The 15,662-nt window shown below is 58.2% G+C and overlaps 1 protein-coding gene and 1 long non-coding RNA gene across 8 annotated transcripts in view; one reads left to right on the plus strand and one right to left on the minus strand.

Moving 5' to 3' along the window:
* The window catches only part of SPNS3 (sphingolipid transporter 3 (putative)), a 55,186-nt gene extending 41,803 nt beyond the window's left edge, over positions 1-13,383 (plus strand). For 5 of the 7 annotated variants that reach the window (XM_021928584.2, XM_021928587.2, XM_021928585.2 and 2 more), the window contains 4 exons: positions 3,513-3,578; positions 11,403-11,501; positions 11,587-11,758; positions 12,981-13,383. In XM_021928584.2, coding sequence (XP_021784276.2) covers positions 3,513-3,578; positions 11,403-11,501; positions 11,587-11,758; positions 12,981-13,069 — 426 coding nt within the window. In that variant the 3' untranslated portion in view covers positions 13,070-13,383. Of the gene's footprint in view, positions 1-3,512; positions 3,579-11,402; positions 11,502-11,586; positions 11,759-12,664 lie in introns of all 7 variants that reach the window. The other 2 variants (XR_002517937.2, XM_021928586.2) reach the window with 2 other exon arrangements.
* Positions 686-11,408, minus strand: LOC103878604. Its single transcript, XR_638833.3, has 3 exons — positions 11,300-11,408; positions 4,457-4,671; positions 686-1,319 (listed from the first exon to the last, which is right to left on the minus strand). It is a non-coding gene; the product is annotated as an uncharacterized LOC103878604 (long non-coding RNA).
* Positions 13,384-15,662: the final 2,279 nt, after the last annotated feature.

The following is a 15,662-nucleotide window of genomic DNA, read 5'->3' on the forward strand; positions in this document are numbered from 1 at the left end:
GGGGAGGAGACGGCTGGGGAGGCCTGGAGTGCACTGGCCAGAGGCCATGGACAGGAGAAAGAGGCAGATTCAAGGAATGTGCAGGAGGCAAAATGGACAGAAATCAGTGATGAGGGGTGTGAGGGTGAGCAAGGCACGTAGGGAACCCCCAACCCCAGCGTCTGGCCTGGGTGATGGGGACCGGGCGCTATTCCTGAGCCAGAGGAGATCAGCTCCAGCAGCTTGCTGACCAGTCTGCGCCTGGGGCCTGCGTCCTGGCTGGCTCAGCCACACTGGGCAGGAACAGAGATGTTTGGGGACAGGGGAGAAAATGAGTTTAGGCAGCTGTTCAGTGTGAGGTGCCTGTGGCTGTCCAGGAGGGACCTGGGACTGCAGGGCTGAGATGCCCATATAGGAGCAGCTTCGAACAGTCAACTGAATTCTACAAACCAGAGCCCTTTTATTATTTATTTATTTATTTTTTGAGTCAGAGTCTCGCTCTGTCGCCCAGACTGGAGTGCAGGGGCGCAATCTCGGCTCACTGCAAGCTCCGCCTCCCGGGTTCACACCATTCTCCTGCCTCAACCTCCTGAGTAGCTGGGACTACAGGTGCCTGCCACCACGCCTGGCTAATTTGTTTTTTTGTATTTTTAGTAGAAACAGGGTTTCACTGTGTTAGCCAGGATGGTCTCGATCTCCTGACCTCATGATCTGCCCTCCTCGGCCTCCCAAAGTGCTGGGATTACAGGCGTGAGCCCCCGCGGCCGGCCCCAGGGCACTTTTTGTGTGTTTGCTTTGCTTTTGAGTTGTGGAGCCCAGGTTTGAACTGCTCGTGGAAGCCACTGAGCTCTAGGACCCAGTGTGCCCTGGCCTGTGAGGAATCCCAGTGCAAAGCGGGGTTAGCAGGGGCTGCTGGTGCTGGAGGGTCCTGGTGGAGCATCCGGGGCACCCTGGCGTTGTACCGTTGGGGAAGCCAAGGTCCAGAGGTGGTGGCCTCCCCAGGCCCGCTCAGCAAGGCAGGGTGGGGCTGGGCCCGTCCACCCCAGGAGGTCACACCCCTTGGCTGTGGAACCCCTCCTGGAGCTGAGTCAGCCCTGGTGGCCGCCGCCCCAGGAGACTCTGTAATTACAGGATTAGAAGGTGGTCTCTCCGCAGCCGAGCCCTTTGCCCCTCAAAGCTGCCAGGTGGAGACGAGGATTTGGTGGCGCGGTGCCGGCATCCAGGTGTGTCTGAGGAGACCTGGCATCCTCGGGCGGCTTCTTTAGTCTGAAAGGCCCCATTGTAGCTGCAGCCTCCCTCTGATGGGCTCTGTTTTGGGGCCGGGATCCACCCTGCCCCAGCTGGAGGAAGGAAAAGGTGTATTTCAGCATGTCCTATGGGTGTGGAGTGGTCGGGGAGAGCAAAACGGGGGGCTGGTTGGGGGACGGGGTGCCTGGGCTGCACGGAGAGGGAGGTGGTAGAGGCAGACGCTGGCGACGTAAAGCGGGGAGAGGCCTGGAGGGCCAGGTACAGGTGCCCGGAAAACGTCGAAGCGGGGAGGGTGTGAGTCAGGCCAGGCTGTCATGTGGCCCCAGGAGGCAGCTGGCAGACCCTGCTAGGCTGGAATGTGGATCTGCAGCTGCCCAGGCCCCACCTGAGACCTGTCTGCCAACAACTTCTTGATTTCTGCCCCTGTGGGTGCCCGGCCCCATGTCCCAGGCCTGAGGGAGACCCACCTGCCCTCAGGGGCCTCTCAGTTTGGGTGCCAGGGACCAGGCACTGCAGTCCCAGGGGCTGAGTTAGACCAGGAGAACGCATGGCTGCTTGGGCTCCTTGGCTGGTTCTGCTCTCCCTCCACCAGAGCTGGGCCACGTTCCTGCCCCACCCAGCATGGTGGGCATATCCCAGCCCCTTGCCTCTGCTCCCGTGGGTCCCCGGCTGGCGTGGTCTTGTGGCTGTCCTGGGCCCGTCCTGATCCTGACTGTCCTTCAGGGTTCTCCCCCGTGCCACCTCCGCCCAGGGACTCCCTGCCCATCTCGGGCTGTCCTCTGATTCCCCGGTGCTAGCCTCACCAGGCACTGTGGATGCTGGAAACCCCCCGTCCCTGCAGTGGCCTCTTCACCCTCACCATGCACAGGGCATCACGGGGCGGGGGGTGGGGGGCGCCCATCAGGACGTGGCTTGATGCATGCCCTCTGGCCTGAGTTTATCTGTGAAATGGGTGTAATGACATCTGCCTTACAGGGCACCTAACCTGAGGGGTTAGACAGGGTCACAAGAGAGGACAGGGCTGGTGCGTGGTGGGTGCTCGGGCGGTGGTCCTTCAGGTCCTCTGTCCCGGGTGCTCCCCCGCCACTGATCATCAGGTCTTCAGGTGCCTGAGCCTGGGCTACCCTGGGGACAGCCCCGTGATCCAGGAATGACTAATTCCACCCTTGCAATAAGCTCTTGGAAGCTTTGAGAAATGAGACTTTTTTTTCTTTTCTTTCTTCTTGCTGCTTCATTAAACTCTTCTTGAGTGAGGGGAATGAGGATTGTCCTAATCCCTTGGCACGAGGTGAAGGGGGGGTAGGTTCCAGGCTTGTGGTAACCAGAGGACACTGGGAGCAGAGCTGGGGGTGGGCACTGGGCAGGGGCCGTAAGCCTCATGCCCCAGGCAGGCTTTACTCAGGGTCAGCTGGTGACCCCAGACAAGCCCCGTCCTTGACCAGGCTCAGTTTGACTGTCTGCACGATGGGTGTCCCGGGCCTTGCCCACCTCCCTGTGCTGCTCCACGGGGAGGGGGATGGCCTGGAGGGGCCTTTGGTGGGGTGCCTGGGGCTGGGCATGCTGGCTGGCACACAATAGGTGCCTTCTCAGTGTATATGAACTTTTGGGGAAAACAGAGGAGGGGTAGGCAATCTCTGAGCAGTCTTTTAGTCTTTGTCCTCTAAACTCTGTTTTTCTTTTCCTCTTTTTTTTTTTTTTTTTTTGAAGCGGAGTCTCACTCTATCACCTAGGCTGGAGTGCAGTGGCGTGATCTCGGCTCCCTGCAACCTCTGCCTCTTGAGTTCAAGCGATTCTCATGCCTCAGTCTCCCGAGTAGCTGGGACTACAGATGTGAGCCACCACACCCTGCTAATTTTTGTATTTTTAGTAGAGATGGGGTTTTACCATGTTGGCCAGGCTGGTCTTGAACTCCTGACCTCAAGTGATCCGCCTACCTCAGCCTCCCAAAGTGCTGGAATTACAGGCTTGAGTCACTGTGCCTGGTTTAAAGTCTGTTTTCTTACCTTTAAAAGTGGCCTGGGAGGAGGCCTAGCTGCTTCCTCCTGGGCCCCAGCGAGGGGCTCCAGGGGCTGGACACTCGCCTATGGGTCCTGGCTCTGTCTACCCACCGTCAAGGCTGCTGGAACTGGAAAAATAGTTCCAGGCCTTCCTTGCTAAATCCAATAAGTTTCAACAATGCCTTTCTCTGTGGCGTCCCAGTCTCTCCTCTCCACAGGTGGGGAGCAACAGGTTGGATTAGTGACTGGGGTCTGGGAATCCTCACCGAGGACACCCTCTGTCCACAGGTGTTCCTGGGCCTTGGGGAGCTGCTTCTGTCCTGCAACTGGGCAGTGGTCGCCGACATCCTGCTGGTAGGTGCGGGAGTCGGGGTAGGGGGCTGAGCAGGGGGAGCTAGGCAGAGTCCAGCTCAGGACTGGACCTCTGCTGGTGAGCAGCTGCCTGGCAATGGCGTCAGAGACCATGCATTAGGGGACCAAAGTCATTCACGGTTACCTTGGACCAGAGGCCTCTGACACTCTCAGACGTCTCTGACCATCATCCCCATTTTGCAGATGAACAAATGGAGGTTCAGAGAAGGCAGGTGCCTGTTCCAAAGTCACACAGCCCCACCGCAGGGAGCCAGGGCTAGAACCTACGCATTTTGACTCCCTGGGCTCCCTCCCTCTTTTTTTTTTTTTTTTTTGGAGACTGAGTTTCACTCTTGTTGCCCAGGCTGGAGTGCAATAGCCCGATCTGGGCTCACTGCAACCTCCACCTCCTGAGTTCAACTGATTCTCCTGCCTCAGCCTCCCAAGTAGCAGAGACTACAGGCACCCGCCACCATACCCGCCTAATTTTGTATTTTTAGTAGAGATGGGGCTTCACCATATTGGCCAGGCTGGTCTTGAACTCCTGACCTCAGGTGATCCGCCCGCCTCAGCCTCCCAAAGTGCTGGGATTACAGGCGTAAGCCACGGTGCCCGGCCCCTCCCTCCTTCTTTCTGTAGCTTCTCAGCAAGCAGGCTCCTTGCCCTCCACTCTGGGGCGTGCAGACAGGATGCTATCCTTCGGGGCAGTAGCCACTGAGGCCCGCTGCGCCAGCCCACACCAACTTGTGTGTCACAGGCTGCCATGCAAGGATCAACCCTGCCTGTAAGAGGCCTGATACTGTCTTGACCACATGACTGCTGCGTCCAGAGTCCCACACGGCCCCTCCCTGAGCCCCACGCCCTTCGTCCAGCCTCCTTACCTCTTTCTGGGAGGCATACAGGGAAGGACTTTGGACGCCATGAAGGGTTGTGCCTTTGTAGATAACGCAGGGCCCTGGGCCTGTGAGCGCCCCAAGAGCCTTCCTTCCACCTCCTGGCAGCCTGGCACAGTCTGGTGCTGGCCACAAGGGAACTGGACCAGCCTGGCCGTCGGCTGAGAGCTGTCCTGAGGGCAGTCCAATGTCGCGGTACCAGCCTGGATTCAGAAAACAGACCTGGCTGTCAGCCCTGGTCCTGCCACTTATGAGCTGTGTGGCCTTAGGCCAGTCACTGTGTGTCTCTGAGCCTCGGTATCCCCATGTGGAAAGTGGGGATGATAATGGCACCTGCCTTATGGATTGATGTGAGGGTGAAATGAGAAGATCCATGTGCCTGGCACAGAGAATGCTGGCTGGGATTCTTACAGCAATCCAGAATTTTCCATTTTCTCATTTTCTATCCCCCAAAGAAATCATGGTACCCTAGAATCTGAGTTTGAAAGGGTTATGGGCATGTGTAGTCGTTTACTCCATCAACAAACCCTGCTTGAATACTACTGTGGACGGGATGCTCACTCCCTGCCAAGATGTCTGCCCTCCCCAGCAGATCCCCGACCCCTCCCCACGGCCCAGGCCCAGCGAGCGTGGAGAGCCCTGCCCTGCCTTTGGCTCCTGGGTGAGTGCATCAGCTGCAGGGCTGGCAGGTCCTCCCTGCCCCTCCCTCCAGACAGGAGACTTGGGCTCCAGCCCAGAGTCAGCCACAGACCTGCCGCATGGCCCTGGGCCTCAGTTTCCTTGTCTATAAAAGGGGTAATCAGCACCTGCCCAGTAGGGTGAGCGAGGCGGCCTCCAGGAATGCTCAGGAAAGGGGAAGGCATTGACAGATGTTTTATTCATGGGATTGTCCGCTTTTAGGCTCAGGGAAACATCCCCCCAGCATAGCTGGTTCTCTCTGAGGTGGTCCAGACGGAGCTGCACCTGCCCCCGCAGCTTCCCTGACCTGCCCCCCACGGCGCAGCTCCCTCTTCCACATGACAGCCCCGCAGATATGTGAAGGCTGCACCCGTGTCCCCCAGCGTCTGCCTTTGTAAGAATGATTAACCTGGCAGAGCCAGGCTCTTTGTGGGGTTAAAGAGGAGAGTGTGTGCTGGGGAGGGCGGGTGGGGGAAGGGGTGAAGGAGAGTTAGGGACTGGCCAGCCGCACAGTTTTACCCATCTGGGGAGCTGCCCAGGGAGCCGGCTGGACAGGAGCCAGCCCACCTCAGGGCTCCCCATGGTCCTTCCTTGGCTTAGAGGCCTCCAGTCCCAACGCTTTGCAAGGTCCACCGCCCCAGAGCCTCCTGCCCCCTTCCCTGCCTTCCCACCTTCCTGGAGCCCTGCGGCCAAAGATGCCTTTCGGCCTTTGGGGGTCAGAGCTGAGCAATCCTTGTAGCCCCTGCAGTTCAGCTCCTCCATGTTGCTGCTTCCTCCCTGTAAAGGCTGGTTATGGGGGAGCCCTTCTGTGCAGTGGAGGGGCAGATGCCAGCTTGGAGCAGGGTGAGGAGGGTGAGGAAGGGGAAGCAGGACACCGAGGGTAGACAATTCCCTTGGGGAGCTGAGTTGGCAGGAGCAAAGGGCCTGGTAGCTGGAGTTGGCAGAAGATCCCGGGAAGCTGGCATTGCTTTTCTGCTTTTCAAGACAGGAGGCCAGAACAGCCTCCGGGAGCAGGGAGGGGCAAGCAGGAGGAAAGAGGGGGCCCTGTTCGAGGGTGAGCTGAGGGTGGGATCCAGCGCTGGGGGAGGAGGTAGCCTCCCAGCAGAGCAGGGGCAGGAAGTGTGTGGGGACAGGGCCTGTGGCAGGAAGTAGAGGAAGGTGCCCTTTGCCGGCCGGCACTTGCTCCTGAGACAGGAGGTCGGCTTCTCTTTCGGCAGGGGCCCAGGGAGGGAGGAAGCCTTAGGGTGTATGTGAACAGGGGCCACAGAACAAGGGAGCAGGGAGCGAAGGGCAGGGCACAGTCATGTGAACAGCTTTCAGTAGCCAAGAAAGCCACAGAGGGCTGATGGGAAAATGAGTGGAAACTGCAGGTGTCTGGGAGGTTGGAGCCTGTGGGGCGGTCAGAGGGCAGAGGGCAGCAGAGCCCAGGCTCAAGGACTCTGCAGCAGCCCATCTGCTTCCGCCTCTAGCCCAGCTCCTCACTAGCTGTGTGGCCCTGGCCAAGTGACTGAACCTCTCTGGGTCTTGGTTTGCTCACCTGTCCAATAGGTAGAGTGGTGGCAACCACCAATGACACCCCAGGCTATAAGGATAGAATGAATTCACACCTGCGTCCTATAGATTCCTGAGTGGGTGTGTGGGCCCCGCTGACTTCCAGATCATCCATTCCTCGGGACACTCCTCTCTCTTTTTTTTGCTTTTGAGACAGAGTCTCTCACTGTCGCCAGGCTGGAGTGCAGTGGCGTGATCTCGGCTCACTGCAACTTCTGCTTGCTGGGTTCAAGCTATTCTCCTGCCTCAGCCTCCCAAGTAGTTGGCACTGCAGGTGTGCACCACCATGCCCAGCTAATTTTTGTATTTTAGTAGAGACGGGGTTCACCATGTTGGCCAGGATGGTCTTGATCTCTTGACCTCGTGATCCGCCCCCCTCAGCCTCCCAACGTGCTGGGATTACAGGCGTGAGCCGCTGCGCCTGGCAGGGATACTGCTCTCTTCGATGCAATCTCCACAATGGGGAGAATCCAGGTTCTCTGTGGAGAAGGGACCTCAGGGGCTCTCTGGTCCAGTGGCTTGAAGACATCACTGTGCATGAGAGTCAGGTTTGAGGGAGCTTGTTACAAACCCCGATTCCAGACCCTGTGTCCTGCAAGTCCATGCTGGGGTCCAGGGACCGGTGATTCTGATGAACTTCCCAAGTGATCCTGCCATCATGACCTATAGAGCACATGAGACACTGGTCTCTGCATCAGCAGCTCGCTTAAACCATAAATGCTTTGCCAAATTCCAACTATCCCCTTGTTCATACCTCCTGGAGCTCATTCCGCTCAAAATGGGGGCTTTTTTGAGAGGAGTCTCACTAGTCGCCCACAGGCTGGAGTGCAGTGGCCGGGATCTCAGCTCACGGCAGTGCCCCGGCCTCCCCAGGTTCACGCCACCTGCCTCAGCCAATCTCGACCAGGCTGGGACTACAGCCTGGCCACCAGCCTCGGGCTAATTTTTTGTATTTTTAGTAGAGACGGGTTTCCACCGTGTTAGCTGTGATGGTCTCGATTCTCCTGACCTCGCGGATCCCGCCTCTGTCTCGGCCTCCCAAAGTGCTGGGACAGGCTTGAGCTACCTACCGCCTCGGGGGCTTTCATAATGTGAAATGATTCCAGTCACAGCCAAGACCCACTCTGCCAGCCTCGCCTTGGCCCCGCTGGGCCGCAGAGGACCCTGCTCCCTGGAGACTGAGATTATGTCCCCTGAACCTGCATCTCCTCAGGCAGAGCTCCTTGCCTCCCCACACCTAGTCATGGGGGCTCCTCCCAGCCCTGCTGTCTGTCGCGGCACCACTCAGGATGGCCCAGAGCCAGCTCACCCCAACCCCTCTCCAGGCAGGGGACGGTGTAAGCCAAGGTGTGGAGGGAGGATCCCGGGAGCACGATCTCTGGATCCCAACCAGCGTGGGGGCTAGAGAAGGAGGGGGCTCAGTTCCTCTTTCTCAGGCCTGTCCTCTGGGGTCCTGCAATCCAGCCACAGGCTCATCTCCCACCCCTCAGCAGACGTCCCCACACTTCCCCGGAGAGTTGTCACCTCTGGGTTCTCCCCCTGCCCCAGGTTTCAACGCTTCCCTGCTCAGCCTCTGCCCCCCAGGTAGCTGTCAGCTCACTGGCCTGTCTCACCCTCCCAGGGGTGTTTGGGGGCGAGGCCTGGGTGGGGGTGCAGGAGGCAGGCTGCCGGGGGAGTCTGCACCTGGTGGCTGCTGCTCTGACTTTCTGCAAGCCCTTGGTTGGCCCCGGTTTAGCCCTGGGCTATAAAGGGAACAGCCCTTCTAAGAAGGGAGAGCCAGAAACAGAGGTGTTTTTGTCTCAGAATAGAGTGAGCCTGGATTTTTGGGAACCCAAAGCCTCTTATTTCCGAAATTACCCCCTGGGCTCTCCAGCTTCTGTGGGGCCCAGTCTCGGCTGCTGGCTGCATGGAGACAACGCGGACTTGGAACAGGCTGGGGGAGACCCACCTCCCTCGCCACTGGCAGCAGCGACAGAGCTGGGCCCAGCAGGTTGGGGTTCCTGGGAGAGGAGGAAGCGGCCACCCTACCTGGACCTTACTGTGGGGGTCCCAGCAGCCCCACCCTCCATGTGGGTCTTTTTGGACATTCAGGTTCCTCCCTCCGGGAAGCCTCAACTGCCTTCCTGGAGCCACCAGGGAGTAATTGCATAATTATAGGGTGAGAAGGGAGTCCTTGGGGAAGGTGCAAAGCTGTTGGTCAGTTCCTTCTCAGGCCTGTTGGCAGATCCTGGTGATGGCAAGAGGCCCGGTTTCTCTCGCCACCTGCACAGGGTGGCTCAGTGCCAGTGACCCTGGGACCAGACAGTCACCACAGTGACTCCCGCCCTCTGCCCTGCCCACCACAAAACCCGCTGCATCTGCCCCCCTGGGCTTCTGGAATGCAGAGATCCTGTCCCTGGGATCCTCCCTCCACACCTTTGCTTACACTGTCCCCTGCCTGGAATGCCTTTCCCCGTCTCTTTGCCAATTACTCTGCCATCCATTTACAGGGCTAGCAATGAACTTGTCCTCCTCATCTTTCTCTTGGATTTCTGAATGTTCTATTACAAATGCACAAATATTGCTGGAAACACCGGCTCCTCCTTGCCCATCACAGCAGAGTGGTCAAAAGGCCAGGTCCTGGAGCTGAAGGCCTGGGATCCTATCTCAGTCCTGTTATTTCAGGCTGGGTGACCTTGGGCAAGTCACTTGCCCTCCCTGTGGAGGTTTTTCTCATCTGTACAATGCAGGTGGTCATCGTATCTCCCTCATGGGTTGTTCAAGTTGATGTATAAAATGCATACGGCAAGCATTCAATAAATGTTGGCAGTTATTATTTTATTATTTTTTTTTTGAGACAGGATCTTGCTCTGTCACTCAGTCTGGAGTGCAGTGGTGCCACCTCGGCTCACTACAACCTCCACCTCCCAGGTTCGAGTGATTCTCCTGCCTCAGCCTCCCGAGTAGCTGGGATTACAGGTGCACACCACCACGCCCGGCTAATTTTTGTATTTTTAGTAGAGACGGGGTTTCACCATGTTGGCCAGGATGGTCTCGATCTCCTGACCTCAATTGATCCACCTGCCTCGGCCTCCCAAAGTGCTGGGATGATAGGCTTGAGCCCCTGTGCCCAGCTAATATTGATGATTACTAACTCATGGCCTCAGATCATGGACACCTAGGTCTTGGGGATAAGGCTACAGGGTGGTAAGCTCCCCTGTGGCTGTCCAGCTGGGTTCATGTGACCATGGTCTCTGCTTGAATCCCCGCCCCTCCCTGCTTCCACCCCCTGCTGTAGGCCTGGGTTCTGGCAGAGTTTCTCCTGAGAATAGTCTCCCAGATGGATCTACTTGACTTATTTTGTTGGCAGACTTTCAGCTAGTCCCCTCTGTGCCTGGTACCTCGCTGCACCCAGGGACCCCAGGAGAAATCAAAGGTCTTTGTTGCCCACACACCATAGGGAATACGGGGAGGTGGACAGAGAAAGGGCCCCTCCCAGTTCTGGGTGACATGAGTTCAGTTAGGGGTGTGCACAGGAGTTGCGGGAGCTCAGGGCAGGTACCTGAACTCTGAGAGGGCTTCACAGAGGAGGTGACCCAAATGCAAGTCCTAAATGACAAATAGAGATGCTCCAGCTGGACCAGAGGGTGGAAGGTATGCCAGGAAGAAGGTGTAGCCGAGTTCAAGTGGCTGGAGCATTCCATCTCAGAGCATTATTTTGGTTTGATGTCCACACGAAGCCTCCAGGTAGCAGACGAATAATGAGTGACACTCTCAAGATCGGTACTATTATTATCCCCATTTGGGGATGGAGAGACAGAGGGAAGAAAGGTGAAGCAGCTTGCTCAAAGTCACACAGCTAGCGAGTGGGGATCGGATCGGAACCTGAGACTCTGACTCCAGAGTTCATCTTTTTTTTTGAGACGGGGTTTTGCTCTTGTTGCCCAGATTGGATTGCAATGGTGCGATCTTGGCTCACTGCAACCTCTGCCTCCCGGCTTCCAGCAATTCTCCTGCCTCAGCCTCCTGAGTAGCTGGGATTACAGGCATGCGCCACCACGCCTGGCTAGTTTTTGTATTTTTAGTAGAGACGGGGTTTCGCCATGTTGCCCAGGCTGGTCTTGACCTCCTGATCTCAGGTGATCCGCCCACCTCGGCCTCCCAAAGTGCTGGGATTACAGAAGTGAGCCACCGTGCCCGGCCCAGCGTTCATCTTCTTAACGTTCTCAGCCTCGTCCGTCGAGTTGTGTGGGCTTCTCCAGCAAGGCTGCCTTTGGTCTCTGCCCCAGGGGCCCTGCGGCTCCTGAGAGGACTGAGCCCTCCATACCACCCCTGCCCAATTGCCCGCACATGCAGACACCTGGCATGCACCTGCTCTTCTCCCTGCCCGCCTGCACTGCTGTGTCCTGGGCCCCTGAGCTGGGACACCCCAGCCCCTTTCACTGTAGTCACAGTCATGCCTACTTCCTTCCCATTTCAAGAGCAAACTCTCAAGAGGGGTGGTCCTGATCGGGGGCCTTGGCACCCCCATCCTTGGGCACTGGAGAAGCTTCAGATGGGCCTGATGTTCTGGGGTGGGACTTTAGACCTTGGGGGTTGCCGACTCCCTCCCATCCCACTCACCTGATGGCCTGTCACTCCTCCAGGCAGGTCCTTGGCAGGTGGGGAACAGGAGGCAAGGGTGCCCTCACTTGGGGTGCCCCCCTGCTGTGCCTATGTTTTTCAGTCTGTGGTGGTGCCCAGGTGCCGGGGGACAGCAGAGGCACTTCAGATCACAGTGGGCCACATCCTGGGAGACGCTGGCAGCCCCTATCTCACAGGACTTGTAAGACGTGTCTGCGTGTGTGGGGTGGGGAGGGTCTGGGGGCCAGCCTGGTGGGCCTGGCAGACCCACCCCTTCTCCTCCACAGATCTCTAGTGTCCTGCGGGCCAGGCGCCCTGACTCCTACCTGCAGCGCTTCCTCAGCCTGCAGCAGAGCTTCCTGTGCTGCGCCTTCGTCATTGCCCTGGGGGGCGGCTGCTTCCTGCTGACTGCGCTGTACCTGGAGAGAGACGAGGCCCGGGCCTGGCAGCCTGGCACAGGTACCCTACCCCTTGCACCAGGCCCGGCTCAGGGCTGGACACGCTAGGGGCAGACAGCACTGGCCACTCCCAAACCCCTGGCCAGTTGGTTTGTTTACTCATTCAGAAATGCTTAGTACACCCCTGCTATGTACCAGGGAAGGTTGCAGAGGCTGGGGAGGGAAAGAATGAGGCCCCTGTAGAAACTGACACTCTAGTTGGTGAAGACAGACCAGAAACAGAAAAAGTAAAGATATAGCATGTTCACGGTGACGAGTGCTATGGAGAGATATAAAGCAGGAAAGGAAGGAGACAGGGGCCGGGCACATTGGCTCACACCTATAATCCCAGTACTTTGGGAGGCCGAGGTGGGCGGATCACAAGGCCAGGAGTTCAAGACCAGCCTTCACCAAGACCACATGGTGAAGCCCTGTCTCTACTAAAAGTACAAAAATTAGCCAGGTGTGGTGGCACACACCTGTAGTCCCAGCTACTCAGGAGGCTGAGGCAGGAGAATCGCTTGAACCCGGGAGGTGGAGGTTATAGTGAGCTGAGATCTCGCCATCTCGCCACTGCACTCCAGCCTGGACAACAAAGTGAGACTGTCTCAAAAAAAAAAAAAAAAAAAAAAGGGGGGACAGGTGGGTACAGGTTACAAGGATCCCCACTGCGCAGGTGACATTAGAGCAAAGATCTGGAGGAAGCGAGGGAGTGAGCCGTCCAGTGACCCAGGGGAAGACGCTCCTGGCAGTGGGGACAGCCAGTGCAAAGGCCCTGCCATGGGAATGTATGCACCTGATGTGTTTGAGGATCAGCCAGGAGGCCAGTGTGGCTGCAGCAGGAGCAAGAGGGACAGTGGTAGGGGTGAGAGATACAGGGCCAGAGCAGGGGGTCCTTGTAAAGACTGTGGCTTTCGCTCGGATTGAGGCGGGAGCTGCCGTGGGGCTTCCAGGAGAGGAGCACTGAGGTGGTCTGACTGATGTCAAAGCGTCGCCCTGGCTGCCGTGTTGAGAACAGACTGGTCAGCGATGAAGCTGAGAGGCATAGCCGACAGCCGACTCCCCTTCCAGGGGACAGTGGTGCTAAGACCACGCCAGTGGCATTGAAGGTGATGACGAGGGGTTGGATCTGGAAGGTATTTTGCACTGGGGACAGAGAGGATTTCCTGACAGCCCATTCCCAGGCCTGGTCCCAATGCACCTTATGCATCCTTTGGGCAGGCTGAGCATCTTTCCTCCTGCAGGGACCCCAGACAGCAAGGATGTGGACAGCAACGACCTGGAGAGACAAGGCCTGCTTTCGGGCGCCGCTGCCTCCACAGAGGAGCCCTGAGGTCCCTGCCTGCACTCGCCCTGCCTGCCAGCCTCCCGTTGGGCCCCACAGTAGCTGTGCCTCGATTCCTCTTTGGCTGTCCTCGGGGACTCCGGCTGAGGCGCGTCTGCCACTTTTGCATTCCCGGCTGGAGAGCTGGCAGGACCCTGTGGCTGGGCTGCGAATGGAGCTGTCAGCACTCTGCGTGGGAAGCCTGGGCCTGTGCCTGTGCCCCACTCAAGGCTGCCCCAGCCTGGGTTCCCCAGCCTGGCTGCTGCTGGGCGCTGAATAAAGCGAGGCCAGTACAAAGCCTATGGCTTTCGGGCCTGTAGACAGCCCTGTTATTTATAGCCTCTTGTGCCTCTGCTGGAGGGGAAGGGGGAGAGGACGGGATGGGCAGTCCAGGCCAAGGATGCAGGGCTGCCCTAAAGTAGGGAAGCTGAGGGGGTGGCTCGGCATGGGTCTCTAGGGGTCCTCAGCCTGGACCTCCCACTCTGACCCAGCTTCTCCATTCTGCAAAGTCATGGGCACTGGGCACCCTCTGCGTGATTCCACTCTGTTTTGTTTTGTATTGTTTTTGAGATGGAGTTTCACTCTTGTCCAGGCTGGAGAGCAATGGCGCAATCTCGGATCATTGCAACCTCCGCCTCCTGGGTTCAAGCGATTCTTCTGCCTCAGCCTACCAAGTAGCTGGGATTACAGGCGTGCGCCACCATGCCCAGCTAATTTTTGTATTTTTAGTAGAGATGGGGTTTCACCATGTTGGCCAGGCTGGTCTTGACCTCCTGACCTCAGGTGATCTGCCCACCTCGGCCTCCCAAAGTGCTGGGATTATAGGCATGAGCCACCGTGCCCGGCCCACTCCACCCTTTGAACAAAATGTGGGGGCTGAATCTTGCTCTTGGAGATGAGTTTCCACTTGGGCGCTGGTGTGGGGATGTGGCTCCAAGTTCCAGGGAACCACACAGAGGAGCACCCACGCCTACACAGACATGGGCGCAGCTGCTCCAGAACCCTGCTGAGGACTTGAGTGGCCGTGCAGGGATCCTCCTGGCCTGCCCGGTTCTGTACCCCCAGCCTTCCCGGGGCCCACGCTCTGACCCCAGCACAGCCTGTGGGGAGGGCTGGCTCTGCGGGGCCCACGCTTGCCACTGGGTTCAGAGCAGCTGGGCTCAGCGGGCCCTGTGGGAGATCGACAGCTTCCAGGCGGGCAGCAGTGGGGAGGCTTGTTCTCATGTTCTTTCCGCCTCCCCTGGTGCCCAGCCAGGCATCACTTGCTCACTCACTGATGGCCACCTTCGCTGTGCCAGGCTGTGCCTGTCTCCCAGCAACTGCAGGCAGAGCAGCGACTGAGACTCCTGCACAGCCCCTGATGCTTGCTTGCTCTGTCCCTGCCTTCTGTGGGGTGCCCCCCAGCCCTCCCTGTTGGCTGCAACAGGCCCCAGGAGCAGGGCTCTCCAGCTCAGCCCCCACCTACACCACAGCCAGCCCTCCCTGCAGGCTAGCCAGGCCCTTGACCATGACTCAATGCTTGGAGCTCATGCAACAGGCGGCCCTTGAAGTTACAAGGTAAAAGATCTGTGAGAATATTTTGTTTTCCTGAGAAGGAGGCAGCAACTGGGCGGGAGCCAGGATGCCACGGTCCCTCTCGACACTCACTGGCTGTGTGACCTAGGTGGCTCCCAGACTCCCTGAGGGCCGCTGACTCCCTGGCTGTGTCTGGGAGGTGTGCTGACGTGGCTTTCTAACCTGGGCATGTGATTCGCACAGGCTGGGTCTAGACCCACAGAGGCCCAGCTCCAGGGTCTGAACCTTCCTCCCAACAGCCCCAGGGAGGGCCCCTGTGAGGCGAGGCTCCCAGAAAATGAGTGACGGCTGCCCAAGGGTCAGAACACTCGGCTGGGCACGGCAACTCACGCCTGTAATCCCAACACTTTGGGAGGCAGAGGCTGGTGTATTGCTTGAGGTCAGGAGTTCAAGACCAGCCTGCGCAACATGGTGAAACCCCATCTCTGCCAAAAAATACAAAAACTTAGCTGGGCGTGGTGGTCCGCATCTGTGGTCTCAGCTCTGGGAGGCTGAGGTGGGAGGATCGCTTGATCCCGGGGGTGGGGCATGGAGTTTGTCGTGAAGGGAGATGGCACCACTGCACTCCAGCCTGGGTGACACAGTGAGACTTTGTCTTAAAAAAAAAAAAACAAAAACAAGCAAAAGAACACCAGCCGCCACCTCCCCACCCAGAGTCCAGTACAGGAAGAGCAGGAACCTCGTGCGTGCCCACTCTACAAACATGCATTGGTATCAGTGGGTGCCCATAGGGGTGTCCAGCAATGAATCAGACTCCAACCCTGCCCTTGGACCTCACAGCCCACAGCAGGACAGGCAAGTGCGGCACACCTATGGGCAGAGTAAGGGCTTCCGTGCCCCAGAAGCCTTCAAGGATGTGGCTTTGCAGGTGGTAATGAGGTGGGGGGAAGGGAATTCTAGGGGCAGGGGATGGACCCACAAAGAGGGGGAGGGCAGGGGCAGAAGATATGCAATGAGTTATGGAGGGGTGCGGTGTGGCCAGAGAGGAGGGTGCGTGTGTCATTGAGCGGGGAGAGGAAGCGAGAGG

The sequence above is a fragment of the Papio anubis genome, chromosome 17, assembly GCF_008728515.1.
Source record: "Papio anubis isolate 15944 chromosome 17, Panubis1.0, whole genome shotgun sequence".
Classification (NCBI taxonomy): domain Eukaryota; kingdom Metazoa; phylum Chordata; class Mammalia; order Primates; family Cercopithecidae; genus Papio; species Papio anubis.